The sequence below is a fragment of the Leptosomus discolor genome, chromosome 9 (genome assembly GCF_034619465.1).
Source record: "Leptosomus discolor isolate bLepDis1 chromosome 9, bLepDis1.hap2, whole genome shotgun sequence".
NCBI classification, from domain to species: Eukaryota; Metazoa; Chordata; class Aves; order Leptosomiformes; family Leptosomidae; genus Leptosomus; species Leptosomus discolor.
The window spans coordinates 14,968,179-14,996,059 of record NC_141399.1 but is presented as its reverse complement, the minus strand read 5'-3'; the positions used below and the strand labels follow the sequence as shown (position 1 = coordinate 14,996,059).

At 35.6% G+C, this 27,881-nt stretch overlaps 1 protein-coding gene across 2 annotated transcripts in view; it reads right to left on the bottom strand.

The window, feature by feature from the left end:
• Positions 1 to 27,881, bottom strand: part of CACNA1D (calcium voltage-gated channel subunit alpha1 D) — a 198,204-nt gene that overhangs the window by 108,959 nt on the left and 61,364 nt on the right. For both annotated transcript variants that reach the window (XM_086470607.1, XM_086470608.1), the window contains exons 4-7: positions 17,885 to 18,024; positions 13,858 to 14,000; positions 12,334 to 12,486; positions 11,125 to 11,321 (exon numbers count right to left, since the gene is read on the bottom strand). In XM_086470607.1, the coding sequence (XP_086326733.1) occupies positions 11,125 to 11,321; positions 12,334 to 12,486; positions 13,858 to 14,000; positions 17,885 to 18,024 (633 nt within the window). The remainder of the gene's footprint in view (positions 1 to 11,124; positions 11,322 to 12,333; positions 12,487 to 13,857; positions 14,001 to 17,884; positions 18,025 to 27,881) is intronic.

Genomic DNA, 27,881 nt, shown 5'->3' with positions numbered 1-27,881 from the left:
TTTTTCCTCTTCTGTGAATGCTCTTGCATCAGTTCTATCTGAAATTTGTGATTAGGCTTTGAGCTCTATTTAGTTAAGTTTGACTCCTGTCCTTAACATCTCTGCTGGAAAAGACATATTAAACATGGGAACAAACATTTTTCAAACTGTACTTCTTATTTTATTTTTTCCTCTATCTTTTAAAAATGTATCATAATCTCAGTTTCTGCAAGGTGGCCCTATGGATGGTTAGATATAAGCACACGCATTAAGTCTTTGCAGGTTAAGGTCCATAGGTATTTTCTTCAATAGTGATCTATAATAATGCCACTTTATGCTAACTAAAGTAAACAAACTTCCTAAGTAATCAAAGAAAATTATTTTACACAACTACTTCATGCATCCTTTAAAATAATCTCTCTCTGTATTACCTTTTAAAATGCTTTAGTAATTGAACCAAGGTACTGAAAAGTAACTTAAAATTACTTATACTTGCTAGGAAAAAAAGGAAAACTGCAAAATATATATTTGATTTGGATTTTTTCCTTTAAATTTCAATAAAATTGTATTTTTGAGAAATAAAAATGAAGAAGGGCTGTAGCCATTCAGAAAGTCTGGGAACATTACCTTCAATTTTAAAAGATCCCAAGTAACCCTAGTCCAATTCTGCAACAGCATATTCATATGGAAAATACAGTCTTTCATAATGCTGCCATTATACTGAGCTACTTAGTCTCCTGTGCAATACTTTTAGCAATACTTAGCATGTCAGGCACCTATGCTAAAGAAATCAGTTGTGGTGGTTTGGACTTTTTCATCCATGCCTATTCCCTCAGAGCAAGTCCCCTACATTTGAGAAGTTTCTCATCTTCTTTCAATTGTACGCATCCGGCCTTAAGGTTTAGGAGTAAAATTTACCCAACTTTTGTTTAAAATGCACATTCTTAATTATTTTATTACTTTAGAATTGACTCTGCTTCATAGAAATTATTCATATGATACAGTCGAAGTGTTTTTCTAACAATAGCTGATAAAAGTGAATGTTTTGATTAAATTTCAAATACATATGAGTGCATTTTGCATCTAACTGAATTGTACTATTGGCAAATAGTTGTTTGCAAGTCACCAGAGTTCAGAGTGAAGGCATAAATTTATCTGGTGTCGATGCCAACATTTTCCTGCTATAAATCTTTTTGAAAAACCTGAAAGATTAATATTTGCAGTTTTGATAAAAAAGAGCTCTGGGAATTACTGCAGTCCAACTTGATAGACTCTTTTTGCTCACAAAGAGAGAACAGTCATTGTGCCAACTTAGCAATCCAGGGGCAAAGCTGAAATTTCCACGCTGTCATAAAGGCTCTATTAGCATAGGTAACTCTGATTTCCCTTTCCTTCACTCGCTTTATAGTGCATAACATACCAAAGAAAAAATCCTTCCCATTTATGCAGTTTGATTTTAAACCAAATGTTTTAGGCGAATCTATCTAGGACTAATGCCCTGTGATGTAAAAATTTGAAACTGCAGCTAACCAGTGCTAGAAGAAATGTTTTGGTTTGGGCAGATGCTGAACTAATTCAAAAGCATTCCTAACTCAGGAACCTTTAATCTAGCAGAATACCTTAGCACTCATCTGAGACTGAACTCCTAAAAGCAACAGTCTGAAACTGCATCCTCTCAAGAATTTTACCAATTAATTCTAGAGACAATCAAACTCTGTTCAAGTAATGCATTGTAATTCCTATTCATGAAGTAGTATTTATGATCGCATTAATGCCAGAGATGAAAGTATTAAAAGAAGTCCTTTCGTTTTGGAAAAACTTTGCTGCTCATTTCATGCATGTCAAGTGGCATTTTCCACAACTTTCAATTAAAGAAAGATTAAAGGAGTCAATTTGACTGTTGATTAAAAATTGGGGCAGAGCTTCATTAATATATGAGCATAGGAAAATCTTCATCCTCAGAAACAAGGTATTTTCAGTTGAAAGGATTAATACTGACTTCTCACCCAAAGTGCAGGATAAGGAGTTACGAAGACACAAATTCCAAATGCATTGGAAGTTGCAACTAAGAAACATAAACAATAAAAGCCCCTGGATTACGCTAAAGTAACACCAGGAAATTTAGGAGATATCACATCTCAAATCCTCAGCAAAAAGCCTTACAAGACTCCCACCCTCTGTGGCTCAGGGATGTACTATAGCAAAGGAGGTGTCATACTTAACAGCTCTCAGTGGACTTTGAGTCCATTAAGCTTGTAGCATCCATAACACCTATTGCAAAGACACCCCAAAGTGCCATCCTTCTTGCCCTTCTTTGTGCCTTTTTCCAGGTCTAGTCTTACTGTTTGGATTTCAGTTCTAATTCGTTTGTCCATCACATCAACCAGAAGACAGATGAGATGACAGATGATATGAAGGACGAAGTATTTTTCATGTAATTTAATTCTGTTTCACCATCATAGTAGATGTGTACTACTCTGATAAGTGTTTAAAAATACTTACTCTCCAGAGATGCCACTTTCAGCTAGGCTCTGGCATTTTCACTCCTTTCATACAGATGTTAAATTAGATTTGTACGTTTAAACAAATTTGAAAAGAATTTTGAACTGAACTCTGAAGCTCTTCCTACCCCTTTCATGAATGACAGAGTAACTAGCAGTTCAAAAGTCCTTGTAAAAGGGCCCATTTGTTGATGCTACCAGATCTGGAGGCAAGTTACTCTATGCAAGTTAAATTGGTGGAGAACAATTAATTTTCATTGTCTCTTTGGCTCTTTATATTTACATGCGTATGTTTGTGAGTATATGTCTGCAAAATGTTGAAGAACTATCTTCTAGTATTTGGCACGCATTAATGTGTTAGCGGCGCTGTAGCTAGAGTCACCCAGCATTACAACGCAGTGTATATGATTAGAGACCAGGACTCTGAAGTGAAAAAAGGGAGAACGTGAGATTTACCGCAGACATAACCATTAGTATTACACAGCAGCAGATGGCACACTCCAGCCTAAAACAGCAACTAGAAATCATTAAAATGTCTCATTTACCCCTATCTGTGATAATTGTGAATAAAATTCCCATATGGAATTGCATGCAGATCAAGGTCTTTCTTTTCTGTTCACCGGGTACTGTTCTACTGAAAATTGTGGCAAGCTCTTTGCAACAACCATGTGTATCAATTAATCTAAGCCCTAACTGAGGATAATTATAAAGCAAAGCAGTAACATCTCTAATTCTGCATTCATATTATTACAGATATAATGCGCTGATTGTGAACCTATTTTGGATTATTTTCCACAATTTTTCAAACTCACTTGATTTCTTCAGTGTCTTAGTTTTCTCAGGTTTCAATTTTACCTTCCTCCTTTTATAACATTCCAACAGACACATAACTGGGTCGTTTATTGGTACCTATAATCTACTAATCATCTTAAAAATTAAGACTAACAAACTCAGACTCTTGACAGTTACAAAAAATTCTTCAGAAATCAGTACTTTGTGAAATAGGACTAATCCTGCATTCTTGAAAGCACACGATATAGGTTCACAAAACTTCAGATCACAGGCTATGAATTATACTCATTCTAGAGCATACCAGTCAGCTTTTCAAGTACTTCTGGCTTCAAAGGTTGTGTCCTGGGATATTCTTGGCTGAAGTGGAGTTAACTTACAGCTGACTTAAAACAGGCTGTTTGAAGCACAACAGCCTCCAGGTTGGTTTGAAAAAGCATGTAATTTTATATTCAATCTTATCTGGGTTCTGGAGTTAAAGCACAGATTTCCCTGACATTCTCCTGGTTGGCCAGACTCAACTTTGTTGTACTGCCAACACAGAAATGAGCAGAGTGATACACTGGAGGGACGTGAACTCAGACAGCAGTGCTTTGTTAGGCATTTCAGCTCAGCAACAACTGGAAAATCATAATTCCGTGGCTTGGGCATTAAGGTAGGCCTAAAGAGAAATATATCCCCCGGAGTAGTGAAAAATTGCTGTAGTAACTAGAGAGCCTAAGTATGTAATCACCTCTAAATTTGGACCCCGTCTTCTGTATGTAAATCCTGCTATGAAGTCGCATATAGGACACATACAAGTGACCTTCTCAAGCTAAACCTCAGCTTGTAAGACACTGCTTCAGTTTTATTAATTTGTCTTGATTATCTGAATGGACCTCAGTTCCTATCTTTTGTTGGTTTTATCCATTGTTAGCTAATGAAGTATTTCATTAAGGTACCCATATAAAGCATTTATTCTTCAAAAGCTGGGTTTTTTTTCTAATATAGATTAGAAAAAAGTTTAGAGCCAGGTCTTAATTTTTTTTTTTCATTCAGATACTTTACTTTGCATATAATGCTACTTTAGCTAATTACTATTGTTGGCATTTCATTAATCAGCTTACTGTCTTTAACTGGGAGGGGGGAGTGTTGTGTCAAATAATTGTTCCAAGGAAAGCCTAGATATCAAATGTGACTGCTAACAAGTTATTTTCTCTTTTTCAGGTAGCTATCCCAGGTTGAATCTGCAGAGCACTAACATAACAAAACAATAACGCAGAGAAGGTTTTGTGTTGGATTGTGGAAGGACTCTACCAGGTTTAACAAAACCTGTATTCCAGGTAGAACAAAGGTGTTCGATTCCTTCATTGCTTGTAGCATGTTAATTTAGGATTACCGTTTGTAGTGCTTCTGCCTATTTATCTGTATTGCCCAAACTAATTTCACATGAGAAATTTATAAAACCTACGTACTAATTTGGTTTGTTAAATCTAAGTGCTCAAGAAACTATTGAAATTAAACACGATGAACAGCATGTTTATTTTTAAATATTTAGCTACAATGTACTAAAATGATCAGAGCAATAGGATCCACTTTGGTGATACATACTAAATACCTTTTTACTTTTCATATCTGCTATGCCACCTACATTTACCATACAACATTATATAATAATTGGATGTATTTAATAGTTCCCATATGCTGGGGAAAAAAAAAAAAAAAAGGCAAGCATAACAGCATGTACTATGTAGATTGATGACGTAAAATTTTTACCTTAGTTTGTGTAGAAACAATGAACAAAACCCCAATACTGAAGGTAGGTCTGAATTTATCTACTAAACTTGGTTTTACTTACATAAAACTAAATGGTTTTAAACAGATTGTTTGCTTCTTGTGGCAAAGTTTTTGGAAGAAAGTCTAGCTATTCAACTAGTGCAGCTCTTGGCATAACCTGAAGTCTAGCCTACTTCTAATCCAGTTTCTATCCATTTTATGTAAACTTTCTGGGGAGGAACAGTATGTTGAGTATTTGCAATGCTCTATGACAATAAATTAGTTCCATGCTTTGACTGCAGTACAGGTCAGCAGTCAGCCAAGACTGAGATACTCAATATCTTGTCAAAGGAAATCAAATTCACTTCACGGGAGAGATATTTCCCTGTGTGGTAGTTTTAAATCCTCCTCAGGTGGGGTCTTTCTGTTAAGATGTTCATTTGAAAAAATATTGTATTATATGGTCATCCCTTTTGATGCTAATCCAAACTTTTAATATGCACATTCCTTGGCTTGGTAGCTCTGTTTGCATGTCTGAATTTGATAATTCCTTTTCTCTTTTTCTGAGGTTTCTAAAGTATCTGCAATCTAAGTCTCTTTGCAATCTAAAATGGGTTGATTTGGACATTTTTGTACCCAGAGAACAAAGTAATTAGTCCAAATTATTACCTCAAGGCGGGGGGGGGAGGGGGAGTTAAACTAGATTTTAGCATGAAATTGGATTCAAGTAATTAATACAGAAATTAAAAAAAATCCAACCTGTAATCCCTAGCTCTTAAGTGTGATTTATGCCGTATATTAATACTGTCATCCAAAATCCCTATCACTCTTTCTCCAGTTGGATATCATGTGTTAAATTTCTGGCTATGTAGTCATCAAAGGCTAGGAGCAGTGTGCATCCAGCACATCAATGCCTTTGGGGATGAGCTGACTTGTTTCACTGAAGAGTCTCCCTTAGATGACCTGAGAGTGGTGTTGAGTGATGCTAAGAGAAGAGCATTAAGCTATCCTTAGCACATAACAGACAAAGGCAGAAATAAATATTTTCTAAGATTTTTCTAGACTATTTTTACACAGTTTGCTGAATGTTTGCAATTGATCTACAAAGGGAAAAAAGCTGTCAAGCATTCTTTGACTTCTCTCAGACTGCAAGCTGAAATTCATTGCTGACAAGTTTTGTTTGGATGCAATAACATGCCTTCCATTTCTGCAGCTGTAATGGGGCTACTATGACAAATTACCCAAAGTAGTTGTTTCCTATTGGTTTATTAAATCATTCAATTCAACGTTCTAGCGTATTATTGCTTATTTGTCTGTTCACATTTTATGAAAGACATTTTTTAGATATTCCTGCTCAGCACTCCGATGACAGTTTTGATACTTCAAACGTTCTTTGCAACTTTTTGTTTATGGACTAATAATACATTTTGTGCCTGAGCCAAGGGGTTTTCTTGTGAGACAAATTTGCAAAATATTTGCTTGTGTTTAGGAAAAATCTTTGGCTGCACATCAGCTGGTGTCTAGTACATTATATCCCCTTATAACACTTCTGAGTAGGCTGTCCTTTAAGATTCTTGAACTAGGAGCATTCTAAAAAGTGACATGATTCGAAGACTGTCAATAGACTGCTTTGGTTTATTATTGTAATTATTTTCTTTTCTACGTATAAGTTTGTATGGGAGTTACAGTAATTTTTTCAAATTCTCATCCAGTTAGAAAACCAACATGTAGTGATTTTCTACCTTTTAATTTATGCACAATAAAGGAAGTCATCTTGTACCATTGGAAAGCCAGTAAGGAAGCCACAGCTCTTGTATTTGGTTATGGAAATACATTTAGAGAAATATTGATAGAGTCTTTTCTATCTTGATATGTTACTTCCAGTAACATTAATGCAAAGGCTGTGTAGACACTTGTATGCTAGACATACACAAATGTGCAGTGCAGCGTAAACAGACTGATTGATTTTTTTCTTCAAATGTTTTAAGATGCTTCAAAGGGTACATTGAGGCATATAAAGCTTAATTTATAAAGCAATAAACATATTTCTAAGTGCATACTTTTTTGTTATAAAAGCAGAGGAATTAAGACTGAAATATTTCTTTGACAATAACGTATGTTACCACCAAACAGTAGTAAAGGACAGTTTTAAGAAGTTGACACATTAGTAAAGAGTATATTAAAAAAACTGATACCCCCTTCCTTAAACCTTATGCACCTTCTAGATAGATCTTAGATTACTTAGACATTTCAAGTAATGAACTGTGTATTTTAAACACGAATCCTTGAGAGAACATCTTGTAAAGTATTAATAGGCAAAATCATACAAGACATCAATGTACCATTATTCAGCAACTTCAGCTTGAGTGCTTCAATCTCAAAAATCTCCAGATGTATCTGAATAGTGCTAGCTAGGTGCCAGAGAACTGAGGAGCTCTTAATATTTGAGGCAGGAATGCAAAGTCTGTCCATAAAATTGACTCAGTAAAATTCAGTAGCCACTAACAGAGCTGCTCCATCATTGAATCAACTGTGCTGGCAACTCATCACAAAGTACTTAGTTTCACAGAGGCCCTGCCCATCTCTCATTCAAGTTACAGTAGTGTCAGCGTAGATTATTCAAGTGTAGTAACTCAAGATAACTTCACTGTAGTGAAAACAAGAAGAACTAAATGGGATAATTTTGGTACTCACGTAAAAATTGGGGGTTTTACTGGCAAGTACTGCTGCTCATTATGCGTGTTCCTACGTATCAAGTGAAATAGCTAAAAATAAAGAGCAATTTACAAAATACATGTTTGCCATTAATAGACTATAAATGTAGATGTTTGAAAGACATGGAAAAAAATCTAGAGCCAGATATGCAAATGCAGACTCAGATTTTGTAATTCCTGAGTGCTTGCTAGCATAAATTGAAAATAAGGCAAAGAATACTATGCTCTCAGCTTTAGAATGTGAGCCAGAGCATTAAAAACTTGGGCACACAGAAGCTGCCACTCTGCCAATAACGAGGACTGCAGTGGGATCCAAAACTAATAGCATAAGCCTTCAGTTACAGCTAGAGCGCAAACAGAAAGGACTGTGACTGCGAATAAACACAGTCCTGATAGAAACGGAGAAGATGTACAGATGTGCAGCCACAAATATATTATACAATTTGGGTACACGTGTGCTGCGTTGGCTGGTGAAAACAAGGACACTACCCCTTAACCTCTGTAGTTAAGTCTAGCATTTGGCACTAAGAAGTCACAGTTTTTGTGGATGGGACATGTAACACATGCTATTCAGTAAGTTACGCAGAAATTAGAGAAAGAAAAATAGCCAGATGAAGACACTAAAAACTAATTGGCCATATGGGATTCAGATGCAAACTAGTGAGCAGCAGGATGTCCATGTGAGTCACCAGGATCTGAAGGGTGCCTAGTAGTAGCAGGATCAAGCCCTCAATCCATAAGAGAAAAATCATCATTGATGCTTGGAGAATTTTTAAGCCAAGTTTGTTGTTGTTAACCAGGTGATAACGAGCTGTGCTAGTGAGTGTTATTGGAACTTGTCATTTTCAGCTGTCATTCTTGCTAACAGAATGCCATGTTACATGATGCACAATATTGCACATCTCACCCACTCAGATTACACCTGCTAGCAAGATAAGCCTACATAGTTAATTTTACTGTTCACACAGTGACCAAATGGAAATCAGAATTTTGTGCGGTTTCTAATATTTGTGGATTGTTTTATTTGTTTACATTTTATACAAAGCTTATTCAGTCTCTGTATCATCAGATTTCTAAGTAAAAAGCAACCCTCAAAACCCATGCACCTCTAGCTAAAATGGTTTCTTTAGGTTCTCTGGACATTTTTCTTACAATTTAATATATCCCTAATGTTTTCACAGTTTGCAATTAAAACAAAACCTTTTCCAATTTTTAGCTAACAATAGCTAAATCTACCTCAGCTTAATCCAGGGGTAAAATTAAAACAGGTAAATTGTCATCCTCTTGTCCTCAGCAAGTAATTTCAGCTTGACAATGGGCAATTTGTTGGCCTACAGATAGAAAGAGTCCAGATCTATAATTTAATTATACAAACATCACTTAAGACAGATTCCAAAGCCACATGAATATCTGACTTTGATTATATTTTACTAGGTCAACAAACATTCGCTTGTCTGTCTAATAATCCCAGTATCATTTGTAACAAAATTAAAATATCTTAGGGGAAAAAATGTTTGATACTGAGCCACCCTGCTTAAATTGGTTTTATATTTTTTTAACAATCATAGTCTAAATACAGTAACTGTAACACCCTGAAGTTTTTACATTAATTTTCTTTGAAAAAAGTGATGACAGTTGGAGGAATTATCAGGTACTGAAATGTGGGCATACTTTTGCCTTGAAAGATGTTAAATGTGTATTTTTTTTCCTAGAGAATCACAGCAAGGCTTCCCTTTTCTCTTAGGAGAGATAAAAATAACTGTCACCATCACGAACACAAATCATAAAGCACATACTAAGTCTACATTCACACAGTCTCTGAGAAAATTAGGAAGAGCTGGAGAGCAAAACCAAAAGAGTTGATAAAGCAACACCAGGAGAAACAATACATTAGCCTATATGTAGCTATGCATTATTGTTAGAGACTCTAGTATCAAAGGTTTGCATGTTTATAGACAATTGTGTACCTCTGATAACAAACAGTGGAAGCAGAAATTCATATTTTGACAAATTTTTTTTTTACTTCCAATCCTGAAAGAATGCCAGTTTACTGTCTTAATTATCTTTAACTTTGACATTATCTTAAAAACATCTCCATATTCTACATTCTAGTATCACAGATTTTATCTAAGACTACTGTCTGGTAAAGTATTTTTTAGCAACAGCATATTTCACCTTAATTTGCAACAAATGACCACATAAAATGCATTCACTGGATAATACCACATCCTTAATTGCATCCAATAGTCCACAACAGATGTGCTATTAGTAAATAGTCACACTTGGCCAAATGTAAAGAAATTAAAAATGTGAGCTCCTGTGAGCAACATAACCCAGAGTATAGTTCCAGTAAGACATATCTTGAGATAGTTCAACCATTCTTAACAGCTTGCTAACAGTGATCCTTACTAGTAATCTGTTTCTTTCTTTCATAAATATTTTCCAACATTCAAATTGTTAGATTTATACTTGTTATAAGGACCTAATTGCTGCAAAGACTTACTGCTGAGTACCATGTAATACAGAATATTCTCATTGATTTTCAGCACCATGGTTCTGTCACAGACTTCTTGAATGACCTTGGACAAATCACTCGCATCAGATATTTAGTGCTTAAAGATTCACAAAAGAATGTAATGTTCTTAGATTGGAATGGAGTTAGGCAGAGAAATGTCTACCTGTATATTTAGGTGATCCTATTCCTTTAGAAAACTGTGTGTTCTTTTTCCTCCATTCTCATTTGTAAAAACAGGACTACATACACCTTCAGTTTCCCAGTCTGTGTCCAGCTGCCTGTTTATGTTGTAAGATTGTGGAGGTTCCATACCTGATGCTAGAGCAGCATTTAAAGGTGGAGACTTACACCGTTATATTTTGAAAATCTCTTCCTGCTTCTAGAGACAATGTCAGGCTCACAGCTCTTGCGACTTGTTGTTTCTGAACAGTTAAAAAATGGTTTACAGTCCCCATGGCAAGCAACGACAGCTTAGAGCTTGCTTTGCTCTAATTTATGTTAATATTGTGAAATACATTGCAGAAATACTGCAAAAAGAGAGCTCTTAAGCTTAATCAGAAAAGACATACTTAAAAACTGCAGGCTTGCACAAAAAAATGCAAGTCCAAAGGACATAAATGTAATATTACGTTTATCCAAATGCAATAGGCAAAAAAGCCCTCAAATAATTAATGAATACATTTGTTTCTAAAATGTCTTTTTAGCCTGAGGAGTCCAGTAAGATGCTGTGACTGGAACAAGTACGCAGCTGAGCTCATCTCCTGCAAAACTCACCAAGACCTCCTGCTGTTGGTATTGTAAAACACAGCTTACTTCTCACTTGAACACTGAAGCATGTTTAAAAGTAAAGGTCATTGAATTATGAACTTACCCAGTATAATACATCAGTCCACCCTTCCATGGTTATACACTGGAACACAGTCAACATTGCAAATGCAAAATTATCAAAGTTGGTTATGCCTCCATTTGGTCCAACCCATCCACCCTTACATTCAGTGCCATTCATGACACACTGACGTCCATTCCCTGAGAATGCACAAGGTGCTGGATCTTCTTCAACTAGTATATCTGAAAATTGAGCAAAAAAAATCAGAAGTTTCCGTTCTCAAGTTTTTGTGAATTCACGTGAAGAAATATCAACCCTGTTGGAAGGTAAATCCAGATATCAACCTAAGAAATGCTGAGAAAAGCAACCCATGGGATCTTCAGAGCTTTTAGTCTCTCTCACATCCAGGTCTTACAACCTTAAAATAAGTTAATCAAAACTGAATGTATAAAAGAGATGAAGTAATTAAGCAGTGGAAAGACGCATGCAACAATACAGCATAACTTTCTAGAATCCCCTCACGCTACTTTATTTTTTTTTTCCTCTTCATTGCTGTTTCTTCACTTCATGCCACTTCATACTAACACATGGACCACCAAGGAAAACAGGCCTGGACTAATTCCTACACATATCATCTACTTCATTACTTAAGCTAATAGACATGTACCCTTAGCCATCAGATAAGATCTCTCACTCATGATGTTTCACTCCTTCAAAATTCTCCCATAAGAAACACTTTCATTTATTTATTTCACCTAGATGGAGGAACAGTTTTCTTCTTCACTTTCAGATCTGCACTTATTGCTACACTGCCACAATCTTGAAGGAGGGACACTGCCAGATTGTGAACTCAGGAAAGTGTATCATCCCTGGAATAGGACTAGCTAGCTTTTCAGCAATCAGAGATTAGGGAAAAAAACTACCAAGTGGTCCCTTGTGGATAGTCACCCTCTCTATTTTCACTACTGACACATTTCAGAAATGAAAACCCATTCAGAGCATGTTCTAGTCTGTAACTAGTTTGCATATTTGGGGTTGTTTTTTGGTTTGGTTTTTGGTTTTGTTTTTTTGGAGGGTGGAGTTTTTTTGTTTTTTAAGTTTAATGCACTCATCCTACAATTATGAATCACAGTGAAAACTGAGGTCACAGCAGTTTTAGTCCTTTGGCCCCCATTCTATTTCAAACTGAAATCCCACGGACTTGAAAGAAAACAGAATTAATACCTCATTTTAGTCAACAGCTTCATGACTTACCTGAATCAATTAGAAAACAAGATTTGTGCATTTTTCCAATAAAAAGTTCCAATCCTATAATAGCATAGATTATGATTACAAACAATACCAAAAGGGCAATATGAAGGAGGGGGACCATGGCTTTTATAATGGAGTTCAGGACAACTTGTAAACCTAAAAGAAAAAAAAGAGAATACAAGATATGAATCAGACTTTTATGTCTTGCCTTACCAAATTTTCTGTAATCACACATTATTACAGACGTATACCAGTTTTAAAAAAAAATTCTACTGTTTCACCACAAAATGTTCCTGTAACGTAAAATACTTCATAACAATCTAAAATTTTGTGTCAAAATCTAATTATTGCCCCTGTTAATAAAGGTTACGTGGTAGACGTCAATACTTGAAATGTGTCACAAGAATTTACAGGTTTTTAGAAAGAAAGGGCATGTAGTCAGTGTGTGGCTGTAGGTAATTTTATATGACATTTAAAAAGTTCTGTGCTTCAACCACAACTTTGTGGTAAGACCTGAGAAAATGTACACTCAGCCAACTACAGAATTGTATTTTTGGTCTGGGAATTTTTCCCATAGTTACCTGGGAAAACATGTTTTTACTCTGAACAAGATACTTTTTCCTCATTTATCCCTCACATCAGTTTCAGAATTACTCCATTTTTCTTTTATTTTCCCCTTAAGTATTTAGCTAAATTTTGGTTTTACCAAAAGAAGTAAATCCCAGACTAGCACCAATGAGAACAAAACGTGCCTCTTAATAACGGTCTTCATTCTGGTATTTCATAAGGCTGCTTCTTTCTTCACTGAAGTTCTTTTGCTAAACATATACCATCACAATAACTTCCATGTAACAGACTACGATATAACAAACACAGCATTAGGATTCTTCTTTTGAATATTTTGGAAGGAGCTGAAGTGTAAGCCATGAACCTCTTATTCAGCCTAAATAGCTTCAGTAATTAATAACGTACTAAAAGAAAACATGAAAGTTATCAGAAAATTCAATTGCTTTCTTTAAATAATATTGCTCTATTTTTAAATTTCCTAATTTATCTGTTAGCTCTACTGAGATAAACAGAAAGCATTCATGTGCATTGGAGGGGGAAGGAAACACAAAATGTCTAATGTGCTTTGGCATACGCTTACCAACACATAAACTATTCTAGGACCACCTACACTTTCAGAGCTGCAGAGTTTTGGAATTAAAAAAAAAAAAAAAAAAAAATTTCTAGTGTATTTGCATTTTAACATGTAATTTACTTTTATATAAAGCTTCCAAAAAGGAAGTGTATTCCCCTGTCTGCTTATTGAAGTGCGTAAGAAGATCATACACTGAATGAATTCACAATCCTTTGTTCAACTTGAAATAGGGTATCATTCATCTTGAAACTTACTTTATATATGTAACCAGATAAATATAACAACTTTATGTTAGCTCATTTATGTTAGTGTCTGAAACAAGAAAGTTAAATAATCACATCAGTTACAGTATTCATTCCAATGGAATTAAATAGAAAAGCGCTTACTGGGCACTCCTGATACAAGCCGGAGAGGTCGCAATACACGAAAGGCTCTTAGGGCTTTGACATCAAAGCCACCAGGTTTTCCACCTGAGTGGCTGCCACCTTCTGTTTCTTTGGTTAATTGTTCCAATATTACACTAAATAATCTAGAAAACAAGATGAAAGGTAAGGTCACTACCATCCATTTACCATGCAATTAAAAGTATTATGAAATTACTTGAACCGCAGATAATTCTGAAAACCTGTTCAGCTGTCAAAATGAGGGTTATATTTACACGTTAAACAATGACAGGAAGAGTTATAAAGTGCAAGAGTTTCTAATCCCTCCAGAAAGCGATGATCACACAGTATCCAATAAATTAACATTCTGCTTGTATACACAATCTGCTATTTTTAAATAAATGAAGCTACTTTGCCACTTCTTTGTTCAAACATTTTAGCTGCAAGGTTTGGAGAAACAGTCTTCCCTTTAGAACATGAAATAGATAATCACTAGAAACCATCTGTTTTAATTTTGGTTGAATATGAACTCCAAGTGACACTGCAGTTCAGTATTCTAAATCCAGTCAGCAAAAACTGAATATATTAAAAAATAATTAGGGTCCAACATTTAATAACACCAAAAAGATTTGTTTCTTACACATATCTTTAAGGATAAAAATACTCCCAGATGACTCATTTATTGTATTGTATTTCTTCACTGCAGAAGTGAGCTAGTCATTCATTAGGACAGTTTGGAAGACAAGAGTTTTATTTTTCTTTCCCACTTCTAGCAGAAATTCAAAGTGACGCAAGTGGTTGAAGTACAAAGTAATCTCAGATTTATTTTAGTTTGGACATGCATTTCAGATGCCTAGTTTTCTAGACTGTGGCTTGACCACGCAAGCCATATTATCCTTTATACAGAGCCTGCAGTTCAGTAGTTTCAAAACTGAACTTCTCCTGAAAGGATTATCAAGGTAATAGTTTTGTAATCCTGAAAAGTGTTTCACACTTGTAAAGGACTCCTGAAATGTGCAGGGTTTTGGTTTTGTCAAGAAAAGTTTCCACAACTCTGGTTCACAACTCCATCATGCTGAATAGTTGCTAGAAATCATGTAATATTTAATAGGTTGCCCAGACTAGAATATTGAATACTTTCTCTTTCCCCAGTAAGCAACTGACCTGTATCAGTCAATACCCATACTTATTCTGCTTCATTCTCCTCCAGAGGGAAACCCAGCCACGAAGACTACAGAACTTAAACTGAACACCAGCAACCTACATACTGTTACAACCATTGAAATCCAGACATTTAATATTTCAGGTCCTGATTCAGCCCTATAATTTAATAGGAGCATAATTCTAAGAAAATGAGCCACCTCAGTGATTTCAGAGTGACTATTCCTGCTCTAAAGGCAGACATGATTAAACAGACTTCTGAATCAAGTCCTGAATTAAGAGAATCTGCTTTCAGCCTGTCAGTTCACACACCACACAGAAAATTAAAGGGCTACAGGCATAGCAAGGTGCTATGAAAGCTTTCTCTACCAGGACCTTATTCTTTCACAGAAATCAATGGAAATTATGAGGCGTAGCATCAGGCAAGTAGTAGACTGCTCTGAATGTAATTAATACTCTGACTGACTTCAGAGAGAATTGACAAAGACAGGAGAAAACATCACAGTCACAGCTATGTCTACAGCTCTGTCATTTTATGTCTACCCTATAAAGCCATTAAGGTATAAAATCATTGATCTCCTTTATTAAAACACACATTTATTTTCCTGTACATTTTACCAAAGTTTAAATGCCAAATTTGATTTTGTGGAAAAAACTCTCTATACATGCTTAGCCTCTGCTACTAGAGATTTCTTTTGGTACAATTAAGATTTACTCATTTGGACTGCTACGGTTTCTGCTGAAAAAGCACATGAAGCAAATTTCATCTAACACAGTCAATACAGGACATCATGGCAGCTCTTTCAAAGCTATTAAAATACCTAATGAAATTTCACAATGATACTAGTCAAATAGAATCAGATCCAGAAGCGACTCCATATCCACCTTGGGTTATATATGAAAATCAATTTTCACTGGGCTTTTAAGTATTAATTAAATAAATGAACTCATGCTTGCTTATGCAGGTTGTGTTCTACTTAAAAGAAACAACAAAAACATTGCCCACAGCATGCAAGAACAAAAATATTGCTCAGTTTTGTCAGTGGCTGACATGTTATGAAAGGTCCACCTTGTCTTCAAGGTAGATTGATGACAACCTACACAACGGTTTATATTCCAAAATGTCTAGTTTTGAACTAGGATTTAAATCTTAGTGTTTTATTTTAGGTATTTGATAAGATGTAGTCCTTTTTAATTCGTGTTTTCCACGGATTTAGTGTGAGCATTTGACCTAGCTGGATTTAGCCTCCAATAATGAGTGTTTTATGAGTTAATGGAAAATTTCTTAGTTATCATGTATTTAGGACACAGCCAAAGAAGAGGTCATGTTAATTAGACTGCTCCAGGGCTACTGTAACTCCGTGGTCACTTAACAAAAGGGAAGAAGTCTATTCAAGTGACTGCCTGGCAAGAGAATAGAGTTCTTATGTGGGATAGCATCCACACCTGCCCACCAAGCTTCCCCTTCAGGCACAGAGGCCAATCTGTTGAGAATGACCTGACCTGATGAAGGATCTATTTATACACAAATTTTAGTCCTGGTCCAAAACTGTCTGAATTCCAAGGAACTGGCCCAAATACAATCTTCTCCATAACATTTACTATCTCAGAACCAAATACTTAGAAATCAGGTATTCATACATTCATAACACTTGCCCAAATTTAATAGTGCTTTACCACAAATTCCTTTACTTTGTGTCTGTCTTTTTTTTTTTCTCCCCCCTTAATGTAACGACATGAGTTGAGAGCAACACATGCTTAGATTTCTGGGTCTTTTCAATTACAGGGCACACTTGATATAGTTTGAACTTAAAAACGAAATTAGAATTGCACGCTGCATGCAAAGGTCTTCTTTGCAAGCCAGCCACAACATACAAAGTTTACGCAGATAACGTTCTCCACGTTCTACATGATAAATATTTCCAGTAAACAAGATTTATAGTACTGGAAATTCCTTTTTTTCAACATAATCTCTGCAATATTTAACCAATTGGGGAATATATGCCTCAAGATTAAATTTCCTAGATAGCAGAAGGTAGGATCTTCTAATGAACTAGCAAAACCATTGACATGAAATTACTGACACAAAATTTTGTTTATCAAAAGCAGGCGCATAACTTAAGTGTGGGATGTTCCACTTTCCACTGTCCTGTAACCTGCACAAGGGCCAAGCAGTCCCTCCTCTGAGGTGCAGAACAAACTCTACAGGGTTTCCTGGTACAGCAAGGTACAAGGTAGAAAAAAAAAAAAGGCATTTTTAACATACATTTTCACCCAGGCAAGACAAAGTCACACACATATATATAGATATATAGATATACGTATGTATCTGGGGCCTGACATGCAGCACCCCAAAAGAAAGTCCAATTTGTCTCAGATTTCAGGAAGGTCAAGGAATCATTCAGTTAACTGCCTCCCCTGACCACTCTTCTCCACTTTGAAACACACGGATTCTCCCAGGGGTCTTCGTAGGATAGATGAACTCCACATAACTAAAGTATAGCGATAAATGAATAAATGATATAACAATGTATGGACCTAAACAGATCAATCTTTATCATACGGAAAGACATCAGGAGTTCACCTTGGAAAAATCAGATGGAAAAGATTCTGCAAGGAAAATTTTTGGCAGAACTGAGAATTCCCTGGGAACTTTCACTATGAAACAGATTGTACAACACAGCCGGCAGCCACAGATAGTGTCAAAAACTTTTAGGACTTTGTTTTGAATTTTTCACTCACACCAGTTCATTCTTTCACTCCAAAGGAACAGAAATCCAGCATGGGCCATTACTCACAGCCAAACAGATCTACATCTACCTCACTGTAAAGAAGATTTCAAATGTTTGTATAAGGATAAGTTACTTACCCTACTATTACTATTACAAAATCCAGTAAATTCCATCCATTTCTAACATATGCATTGGGGTGTAATAATAATCCATATGCTATAATCTTCAAAAATGTTTCAACTGTAAAAATTATCAGGAAGGCATATTCTACTTTTTCCTGTAAAAGACAAAGAAGTACAATGAAATTCAGTAACAGCTCTTTTACTAGTTAGAATTTGCAGTAAGCAGGTAAGTTGTATTGATCAGGACTAAGAAGATACAATATTTGATGGCAGTTTATTTTACAAGTTTTCATTGCATAGCACTTAATGATAGCTGTGCTGACAAGGTTATAATTACATAATTGCATGAGATTCTCCTGTTTTCACATTCTGAGAAAGAAAAAGGCTCTGTTTCTGCAAACATGGAAGTATACTGTACCTTTGCTTAAGCAAATAGTCCTGTCCAGGTCAATAGAAGCCCTTACGTTCATTAAAACCAGAAAATGCTGTAGAACAGGGCCCTCAAAATATCCTTAAAAGGTACGCAGTGTTATACTTATTTTCACTATTCATTATATCAGCCTTTTTTTAATTAGGACCCACAGAGTTCTACCTAAGTTTGAGGTAGTGTTATCCCATACTAAGGAGATTCAAGAAGTATAGGCTATTTAACAGGGTCTTCATTTAATTTTACACTGTCTTGAAACTTTTTGGTCTTGACGTGGATGTTTACATTGATTTATTCTTCCTTCTACATCACCAGAATTTTTTTAAATCATCCCAATATGCCTGAAGAAATTTTAAGTTAGCATATCACCACCTCGTATCATTGAAGCTCCAACTTCAGATTTGTTTCAATGCTTTTTTTTTAAACATTGGTTTCTTCATTTTACCAAAATTTTTGTTTTAAACAGAACTATACATTGAATCTTTCTTCCTAGCTAATTGGATGCTATTTTTTGTAACTGCTTCTTTCTATAGTAATAGCATATTTGATTTAGAAAAATTGTAAAAGTCACTGCTACCAATACAGATCAGCTAACACATTTGGTTTTACCTTCAGAAATCATAATTTCATCACTTTGTATAATATTTTGTTCAGTTATCTGTTGCTATGCAAATATTAGAGCCAAGAATAAAAGGCACAGAGAGAACGATTCATTTTTTTTAAACTTCTCTTGGAACACATGATGTTGCTCACTTGTCACACAACATTAATTATATGGACTATAACTGCTCAAGTAAGGATTACAATCTTCTATCATATACTCAGATATAGCACAGACATTACACACAAAAATACGTATTTGATATTTGTTACACAGCTTGGCACTTACACACATAACCTAATAATAAACAAACCTTAACCATTTGCAATTTAAACACAGATCTTTATATTTTCACATGCAAAGTCTTTAATTTGGGAAGCTTTTCCTCGTAAAAGGGCCATTTAGTGTTGGTTATGTATAGGATGTAATATATCCATATTTAAATCTGACAATGGTGACTTAATAAATGTAGAGGCTTATCAATAAACTACATACTCCTCTCCAGGTCTTCAACTCCAGAAAGCAGCGCCCTGGGATCACTGAGAGGTAAGGCTTTCTCCTAGTGCAAAGCAAGGATTCTGGATCTCATCTCCTGCTTAGCTCAGTCCCATACTCCTGCCTTTTTCCTCTGCTTTAAGTATACCTTCAGAAACACTGCTTCTTCTCAGCTGTATTATATTTTGCATGAGATCTTCCAGCCCAGTGAAACTGATTGACATCCTCCTTCTCCCTATACTTTCTCATGCTTCTTTCAAAATTGTCTCTTCCGCTTACCTTTAATTTATCACCAATAAACTGGAACAATTACTGCATAACAAGAATGAAGTGGCCTCACAGAAGAAATATGAACGGTTTGTGCACCAAAAGCCATCAGATTTCTTTGGCTAGAGAGGACCACAGAGGTTACAATAATATGAATTATCAGCACTCCTAAGAAACATACTGCAAAAATACTTAAATTCAAGCAAATCCTACCATGTACGCATTTCACAATAACTGCTATTTCTGTCTCCCTGCGTATAACTAAGTCTGTAGCTTAGATATAGAAAGATAAATAATGTAAGACAACATAAGGAAGACAAAAATACTACGGTTGGCATTTGCTATGGGCAAAATATATACCAAAATCATAGTAGTAAAAGAAAAGGTGAGGCAAGAGAGCTAGGAAGTTTCACATATGCAGAATTTCAACAGCTTCTTTACATAAAGGGAACATACGACAGGACTGGATGAGACCTTCTGGGCCAAGATAACCTCTTGGCTCACCATCTCCATTGTCGCATTATTACAGGCAAATATGTCATTTAATTCCACCCATCAACCTACCAGCTTCTACCCTAAGAAGCATCTTTGCCCTTCACTGCTCCCCTTCAAAGAACGTTCTAATGCTCTTCTGCTATTTGGGCTAGGTACCAGTCCTAGTCCCAGTGTAACTTGCTTAATGGTTACATACCCTTGCAGTTCATTTTAACGTGATAGTTCAAATCTAACACTATCATTTAGCATCCAACTTCTAAAATAATATTGTCTTGTTCCTGTTTATTTTATTTCTCTTTTATGGAGGCAGGACTGTTTCTTATTTCCTAAACAGTACAGCAAATATTCTATTAAAACAATACAGGATGTAAGACCAGCTCATTTTTTAAGCCTAGTGATGGGCTTAAGGTCAACGTGTGTCACTTAGTAGACGGACCATAAGAAACGTTGACATCTGGACCAACAGAAGCCACATCAATCTCAACAAGGAAAAATGTAAATTTCTGCACATTGTGTTAAATAATCCCACACAAATATGGGCTGAAAAAGGATCTGGAAGTCACAGTGGGCACCAAGTTAAATATGTGCCCACTGTAAATCAGACAAATTCCAAATTGGGCTGTACTAGGAACCGCACGATGAGCAGATAGAGGGAAATTGTTATCCACCTCTACTCAGTGCTATGAGGCTACAACACCATTACAGTTTTGGATCTCAGTTCAAACAGGGTGTTGAGAAAGTGCAGACTCCAGTGAAGGAAAGGCTCCTCTCCAAAGAGGAAGCTAACAGAAGGTCTAACAGTAGACTACAACTACTTGAAGGGGGGTTAAAAAGTCTAAGAAGCCAAATGCTAAGTAGCGGCACATGGTAAAATAAGGTGAAACAGGCACAAGCTGCAGGTTTGGAGGTTCAGAAGATATTAAGAAAAATTTTATCAGGAAGGTAGTGCAGAATGGGAACATGCAGCTTCAAAGCAGGAAGTTTTGTACATACAGCTAGGCAAAGGTATAGCTGACCTGATCTAGTGCTGGCAAGAGTCCTCCTAGGAGCTGAAGATCTAGGCAAAATCCAGAGGTCTCTCCCGGTTAATATTTGTATAATTTCTATTATTCTGATACGATTCAGATAACACTTACACAATCAGAGGGAAAAGCACAGATAGATTCAGGGCATGTACAACTACTTACACCCACTACACATTCAACATCTAAAACGCCCTGCATTCTACGCAATGTTGAACACTGAGAAAGTTTTCCTTCCTTTCTGTGGAAGAATAGAAATGTTTTCTTCCATCCTCATTCCCTGTTGTAAAGCATATATATGTCTTGTTCCAGAATTTGCCCCTAGAAAAACATATTCATAATGGATACAAGACAGAATCAGGGATGACGCTATCAACTGAGCCAAGGGCACAGGGGAAAGATACTTTGTAACACTACCCACTAGGAGCCACAATTTCTTGAAAACCTTGAGAAAAGGAACACAGGTAATTTCTATACATGCACAACCAGAGACACCTATTTTCCAGTGTTTCATTTTTCCTCCCTTCCTCCTTTCCTTTCTTTTTCTTTCAGGCTCTAGCACACTCAATTTTTTATTAAATCACAACTTGTGTCTTCCACAGAGGAATGATTTGGCCCAGTAATTAACCATATTTAAAGTACAGGCTGTGCTTTCTTTACAGATTGGTTTGTGTGGTTTGTTTTGGTTTTTGGTTGGTTGTTTTTTGTTTTTTTGTTTTTTTAAATAAGTAGGCAGCCAACAGATGTTCTAACACAAACTGCAAAGTTAACAACCTGCTCACCCTCGGGAAGGTACTGGCAGTCCCTTCTCACACTTCTGTAACTTCTTGCCAGTCACTATGGACATCAACTTTTGCCTCCACAACTGAGATACATCAGTAGGCCATACATTACCCAGCATGTCCAGAGCTTAAGCAACCATTGCTCAAGAGTAAATAAAGTTTAACCTATCGTACCATTTTCAGTATTATTGGATGAGTTGCAGAGGTAGGGTTACTATGTAAAAACAAATCTAAAGCTGTAAGAGATAATTAAAGATACAGACTGAAGACTGCAGTCCTAGTGGTTTATGACGCACAGAGTTATCTGCTTTCTTTTCACTATAGTGGAAAAAACTAACCCTGCACATCTTACTTTGTTCAAATTAGTTGAGATCTTTAAGTGAACATTTTATTTCATTAAAAATGGAAGTAGAAACACTAAGAAAGATGACAACTAAACAAAAAATCATTAAATACGTAAGATGAAGTGACTGCCTGAAAAACAAAATCTGTATTAAAACAGAGAGGACAATTTTGGTCCTAGGAACTTGCACAGATTAAATTAGAAATGGAACATAATTTCTAGTATCTATTATTGCATTTAGTTCTATATTGCATCACAAAAGTAGAGAGAACACTGAGCTGTAAATCTAAAGACATGAAGCACAAAAATATGTCTGTGCTACTAAGGATCTAATTCTACAGCTGTATAGATTAATAGTAGTTTGTTCACTGATTTGATACCACGCAGAGCGAGGTCATCTCTCTTTACAGGCAGCTGATTTCTGCAAGACTGTAACACTTTTGTTAATGTTGTTCAAAATCTTCAAGTCTCAGCCATTTTTTTCTGAATATATGAAGCAACAATAGGACAGATAAGATACACTGCCATTCTGACAGAGACCAATGAGCTCCACTTTGACACTGACCATGGAGTACAAAACAACGGCTACCCTTATGCACTGAATTTCAGTGAAATTATTAAAACTATTTTCTCAGCAAAAAAATACATTTGCTTTCTTATTTTAAGTAAATCAGCTTAGCAGAAACCCTGTTACTCAGGAAGAAATTTTCCCTTCCCTGCCATCCAGATGGTGTACATTAGTCATCATTTATTATCTTCATATTTTCAAAATCTCTGAAAGAAATACACAAAGCTACTGTTATATGTTATAATGTGAAACACCAAAACTCTGCATTTAAAGGAAGATGTCTCACAAGATAATTGTTTCAAAATAAAAAGTCATTAATTTGCAAAAATTTAATCTATTATTAAGTCTTATTATTAAGTCATAATTAAGTCTTCTCATATTAATTTCTACTCTTTGAGCACCAGAAATGGAAATTATTTCTTAAGTGGGGAAATACATTTTTGCATCCAGAGTAACATGCATGTATCAGAGTAAAAACTGCTTATCAGATAGAAGTGACTCAATTTAAGCAAAGTAACCAAACTGACTGGCTTTCTGCAGCTTAGACATACTAAACCAGATACTTTAACATTCTTGATTTGGAAACTAATACTCAATCATGTGCTATTAAGTAAGATTTGTGGCTGATGCCTTGACAACATACACCATCTATCTTTTTGACATACAGCCATTCTTTCAAATTCTGCCACTGGGAACACGCAGCATTTATAAGACAGAAAAGTTACTGAGTTTTTTATTTTTAAATACAACAGTTTAATTTTTCACTTCATATACCTTTATTCCCCTGAAAATAATTTGTGAGCTGCACCACAGTAATACTAAAAAAAAAAAAAAATAAAAGGAAAGTAAACCTACTTATTCCCACATGTGAAAAATGTTATAGCAGTTCCCCAATATAGAAAATTAAATACAAATACCTGGCAATGAAAAAAACCAGCACTAAAGTTTTACTTTGTTTCTGCTTTTAAAGCTGATGAAATAATGCACTTCCTAGATTAGACATGGAATTTACTCTCCCTTTATTAGAAGAACTAGAATTATTTCTTACTCAAGAATTCAGTGAGAACTCTTGGGTTAACTATGTCTTTAGATACTTAATAGCAAACAACGGATGAAGAATTTGAAAAACAATATTTTAAGGATTTGTGTTCTGAGCAATCCAATTAAATCATGTTGCATCTTCCTGACCAGTCCCGAGCCACCTGAGGGAACACAACTACTGCTCTCAAATATGCTGGATGGCTGCATCAGTGTTCTTGTAACCGCAGCTTTGCTTTTTGACAGAGGAGCTCTGCAGCAACTCTAAAAAAAAAAATAAAAAATTACATACCCATACTTCTTTAATACAGACATGGGCCAATAGACATCGTTTCCATGCTTCCGAGTGCACATGGTGTTCCACATACATGAGACCATTTTATGTTTGACCAGCAATGCCTCCTGACCTCAAATCACTCCCAGGACACCCTCAACGCCACGTCTTGGAGTACAAAAAGCTGGACAGACCTCAGAATTCCTGAGGACTCGGATTCCAGTGTGGAAAAGGAGACAGCTTGTGTAGACATTGTATTTTAAAGAATCATTTAACTGCTCATATGGATGCCACTCTTGGTGACTAAATTACCTCTGTTTCTAGTTGTTTAGTAGCATTCCTCCTTCAAGAGTAACTGCTGAGCAACATTGTCAAAAAGGCACCCCACTGAGATACATATGGTAAAGAAAACTGTTTTACAAAAGTATGGACAAAGATTGAGTAGTTCTTTCCAAAATTCAGGAATGCGGAAGGGATTAGTGGAAAAAGTACTGATGTGGACAAGCTGCTTTCATATATTAACTTAAAACATGTCTTTAGGCATTCAGAAGCCTGTTGCAGGAAACTCTGAGAATACATTTCCTAACCCTTATGATACTATCCAGTGACCAGAGTCCAAGCACATTCCTGAATTTACAAAAGTAACTGCTACATAAACTGTAAGAAATTTAGCTTTAGTGGTGTAAGTCTGGAATAATAAAACTGAAATGGATACATTGGCTCACATGTAAAATCCAGGGCAACTCTGGGCAGGATTTGGCATTAGGCTGAGAAATATCTCCAATCTTCTGAGGCCCTTTATAGGACGTCATCATACTACAGCACATCCAGATGCTTTGGCAGTTAGCACTGGTACATCTCATAGCGAGTTTGATACTCAAAAGTCAATACCAAATGCAAACTCCATATTTAGGAGTAAAACTAACTGGGTGCTACACACCATAAACATTCTAAAACCAGTTTTATATAAAACTGAAGGGTTTTCACACTCCCAGTACCACCTCCAAGCAACACATCTCACTTATGAAATTTTCACTGTTTCCAAAGAGGACACAAAATCTTTTCATCTCATTTGAACTGGGAATCCACTATCACTTGGTATAGCCCCCATGAACAACAGTTCCACCTTCTAGATCTCAAGCAGACATTTATACTTGCAAGAAAAGAATGTGCAACAGGACATTTCAAACACTGAACACAGCAAATGAACAAAATGGATGTGCAAGCTATACACTAAAGTGTAATTAAGATTAAGTGTAATTAAGTTTCCTAAAGTCCCTTTTTTATTGAAGTTTGAAGCAGCGTTTGAATAACTTACATCACTGAAACAGTATCTCAAACCTTCAAAGAGAGTTTTAGGTAGCAGTAACACCTATACTTTCATCTGACAGATTCTGGCAGCCAGAGATAGATGAATAAGCAGATCATGGTTTACACTTTGATTACTTTTTTCATTATTTTCTGTAATCACTTCCTCTAAATGCACTGTAGACCTTCATTTCATCTTTGAGTGTGATTGCTTCTCATATTTTTAATCATGTCTTTTCCACTTTACCTTGTAAATAACAATAATGGAGATAGTTAAACACCTCAGTTTTGTAAACAAGCATTTGTACAGACAGGAAAATGTTGCATCCAAATGACAAATCTTCATACCAATTACAGGCACATCTGTGGATCCACAATGGTTTTGTTCATGCAAAAGCTCTATTTAGTACACATGCTACATAAGTATTTTCCATTCATAACATTAAATAGGAAAAATCCAAGTTTTTTACCTAGTTGGTTTTTTCCCCTATGCTGTATTTAAGTGGAACTCTCTGCTTTCTGACAGCTAATACATAGCTTCACTGAATAACAGCCAGGTGGAAACCACAGACATATCTGTGTGTACATTATTAAATAGACTATTTGCACTCCCTTACATACACTTACAGAAGCAGAGGCTGTTTCATATTGTTCTGAACAAGGTAAATAGCATGATTTTAGAAATTTGCTTATAAATGACTAAAACTGTAAAGACTCCCCCATAAATTTACCATCTAGTGAAAAATTATCAATAAAGGGACAATGAACCAATCACTTCGCAATGACTGTATACTTGCAAGGTGTGAAAGGCAAGTTGTAGAAATGCTAATAGGCAGCGACACCTGAGTTTCAATCCTGAATTCATACAACTCATATTGAAGGTGGAGCACAGTGTGCCAAAGATTCTGAATTGCACAACAGAAAGCAGGCCAAGTAAGCAATAAAGAATATAAGACTGGAATAGAATCCAAATTACTTGAGTCTCTTTCTGTCACCCTCTAATTGATGATATTCAGGAAAATAAGGATAGTAGAAGAGACAATATTTATGTATACTGTCACATAATCACATAATTTTACCTTACATAGTTGACTACAGTCAGTGTCAAGTGATTAATTAAACCTGCATCTAGTCATAACACAGCATTAATTTTAAATACATTTTGTTACTTGCTAGCAGTTTTATTTATTTGTAACAGAGAAGGTTTTGGCTAGAAACGAGGGGCTGGGATTGTTACTAGGTGTCAGATACTTCAGTGAACATCTTCAAATTCTCTGAGAATTTATGAACAAGAGCATTTTCTAATCCCTATAAATTCACATCTGACCACGCAGAAACCCACAAGCAGAAAACAGATAGGAGACTGATAGCAGTAAACCCTCTATTGATTTTTTTTTTTTTTTTTAATGTGGTGGAACTTGGAAAACTTTCAAATGTTATAAGACTAGTAACAAGCCCACTTTTTGTGTTTAAGTGTTTCTTAGATACAGACTTCCCAGAGCATTCAGAAGAGAAACTAAGAAACAAGGGCAAGGTGGGTAAAAAAATAAAATCTCCACAAGCCAAAAATAAATTATTTTTCCTTTAAACAGAAAAATTCCAGACCAAAAATCTCACCAATTAAATCAAAATATAATGAATTTCAGCATTTCAACATGAAACATTAAAAAAAATTCTGCTCTAAAAATACTCCGGTGTGAGCCTTCCCCCATGTTTTCTGTATGCACATATGCATCTTCCTGCTAACCATACATAAAAAAAAAAATATATATATTGATACTATAGATAAGTTTCTCAAAAAACTGTCATAAAAAGGTGGTCAATCTGTTCAGGTGATATTGCAATAGCCTGGATTTAAGCCTATCCACTTTTTCTTATGCCCATTTTTTGATTTTTTCATAGTTTTCCAACCTTTACTAATATAATTCTGAAGCATAGGAAAGAAGCATGGCTCTCATATACCAGTTAACAGTTACTTTGCGCTCAGCTTTTATGTAGGTAAGCTTGCCAAAGCAAAAGTCTATCCTAACAGACAGATTATTTTCCAGGAATACTTCATGCAAGCTTTCTTCAAGTCGCTTTGAAGGAACGCAGCACCCCAAATAAAAGAGAAATGAGAAGATCAAAAACGTAACACTCTTGTGGTTAACTACTTATCAATACTCTATAATGTTCCAGTGCCGTGTTTAAGAATGCCAAGGACTTTCTGTAAAAAAAAAGATTAAAAAACAATACAGAGAACAGATTGGTTTTGTAGTTATTTTCTGCACTGATAGTGTCAGTTGTGAAACAGAACAATTACATATTCATTGAGTAGGTGTTTTTTGCCCTAGATTTATCCATCTGATTGCAAATCTAATTTCCACTTTCATTACAAAAGAACTGGGTAAAA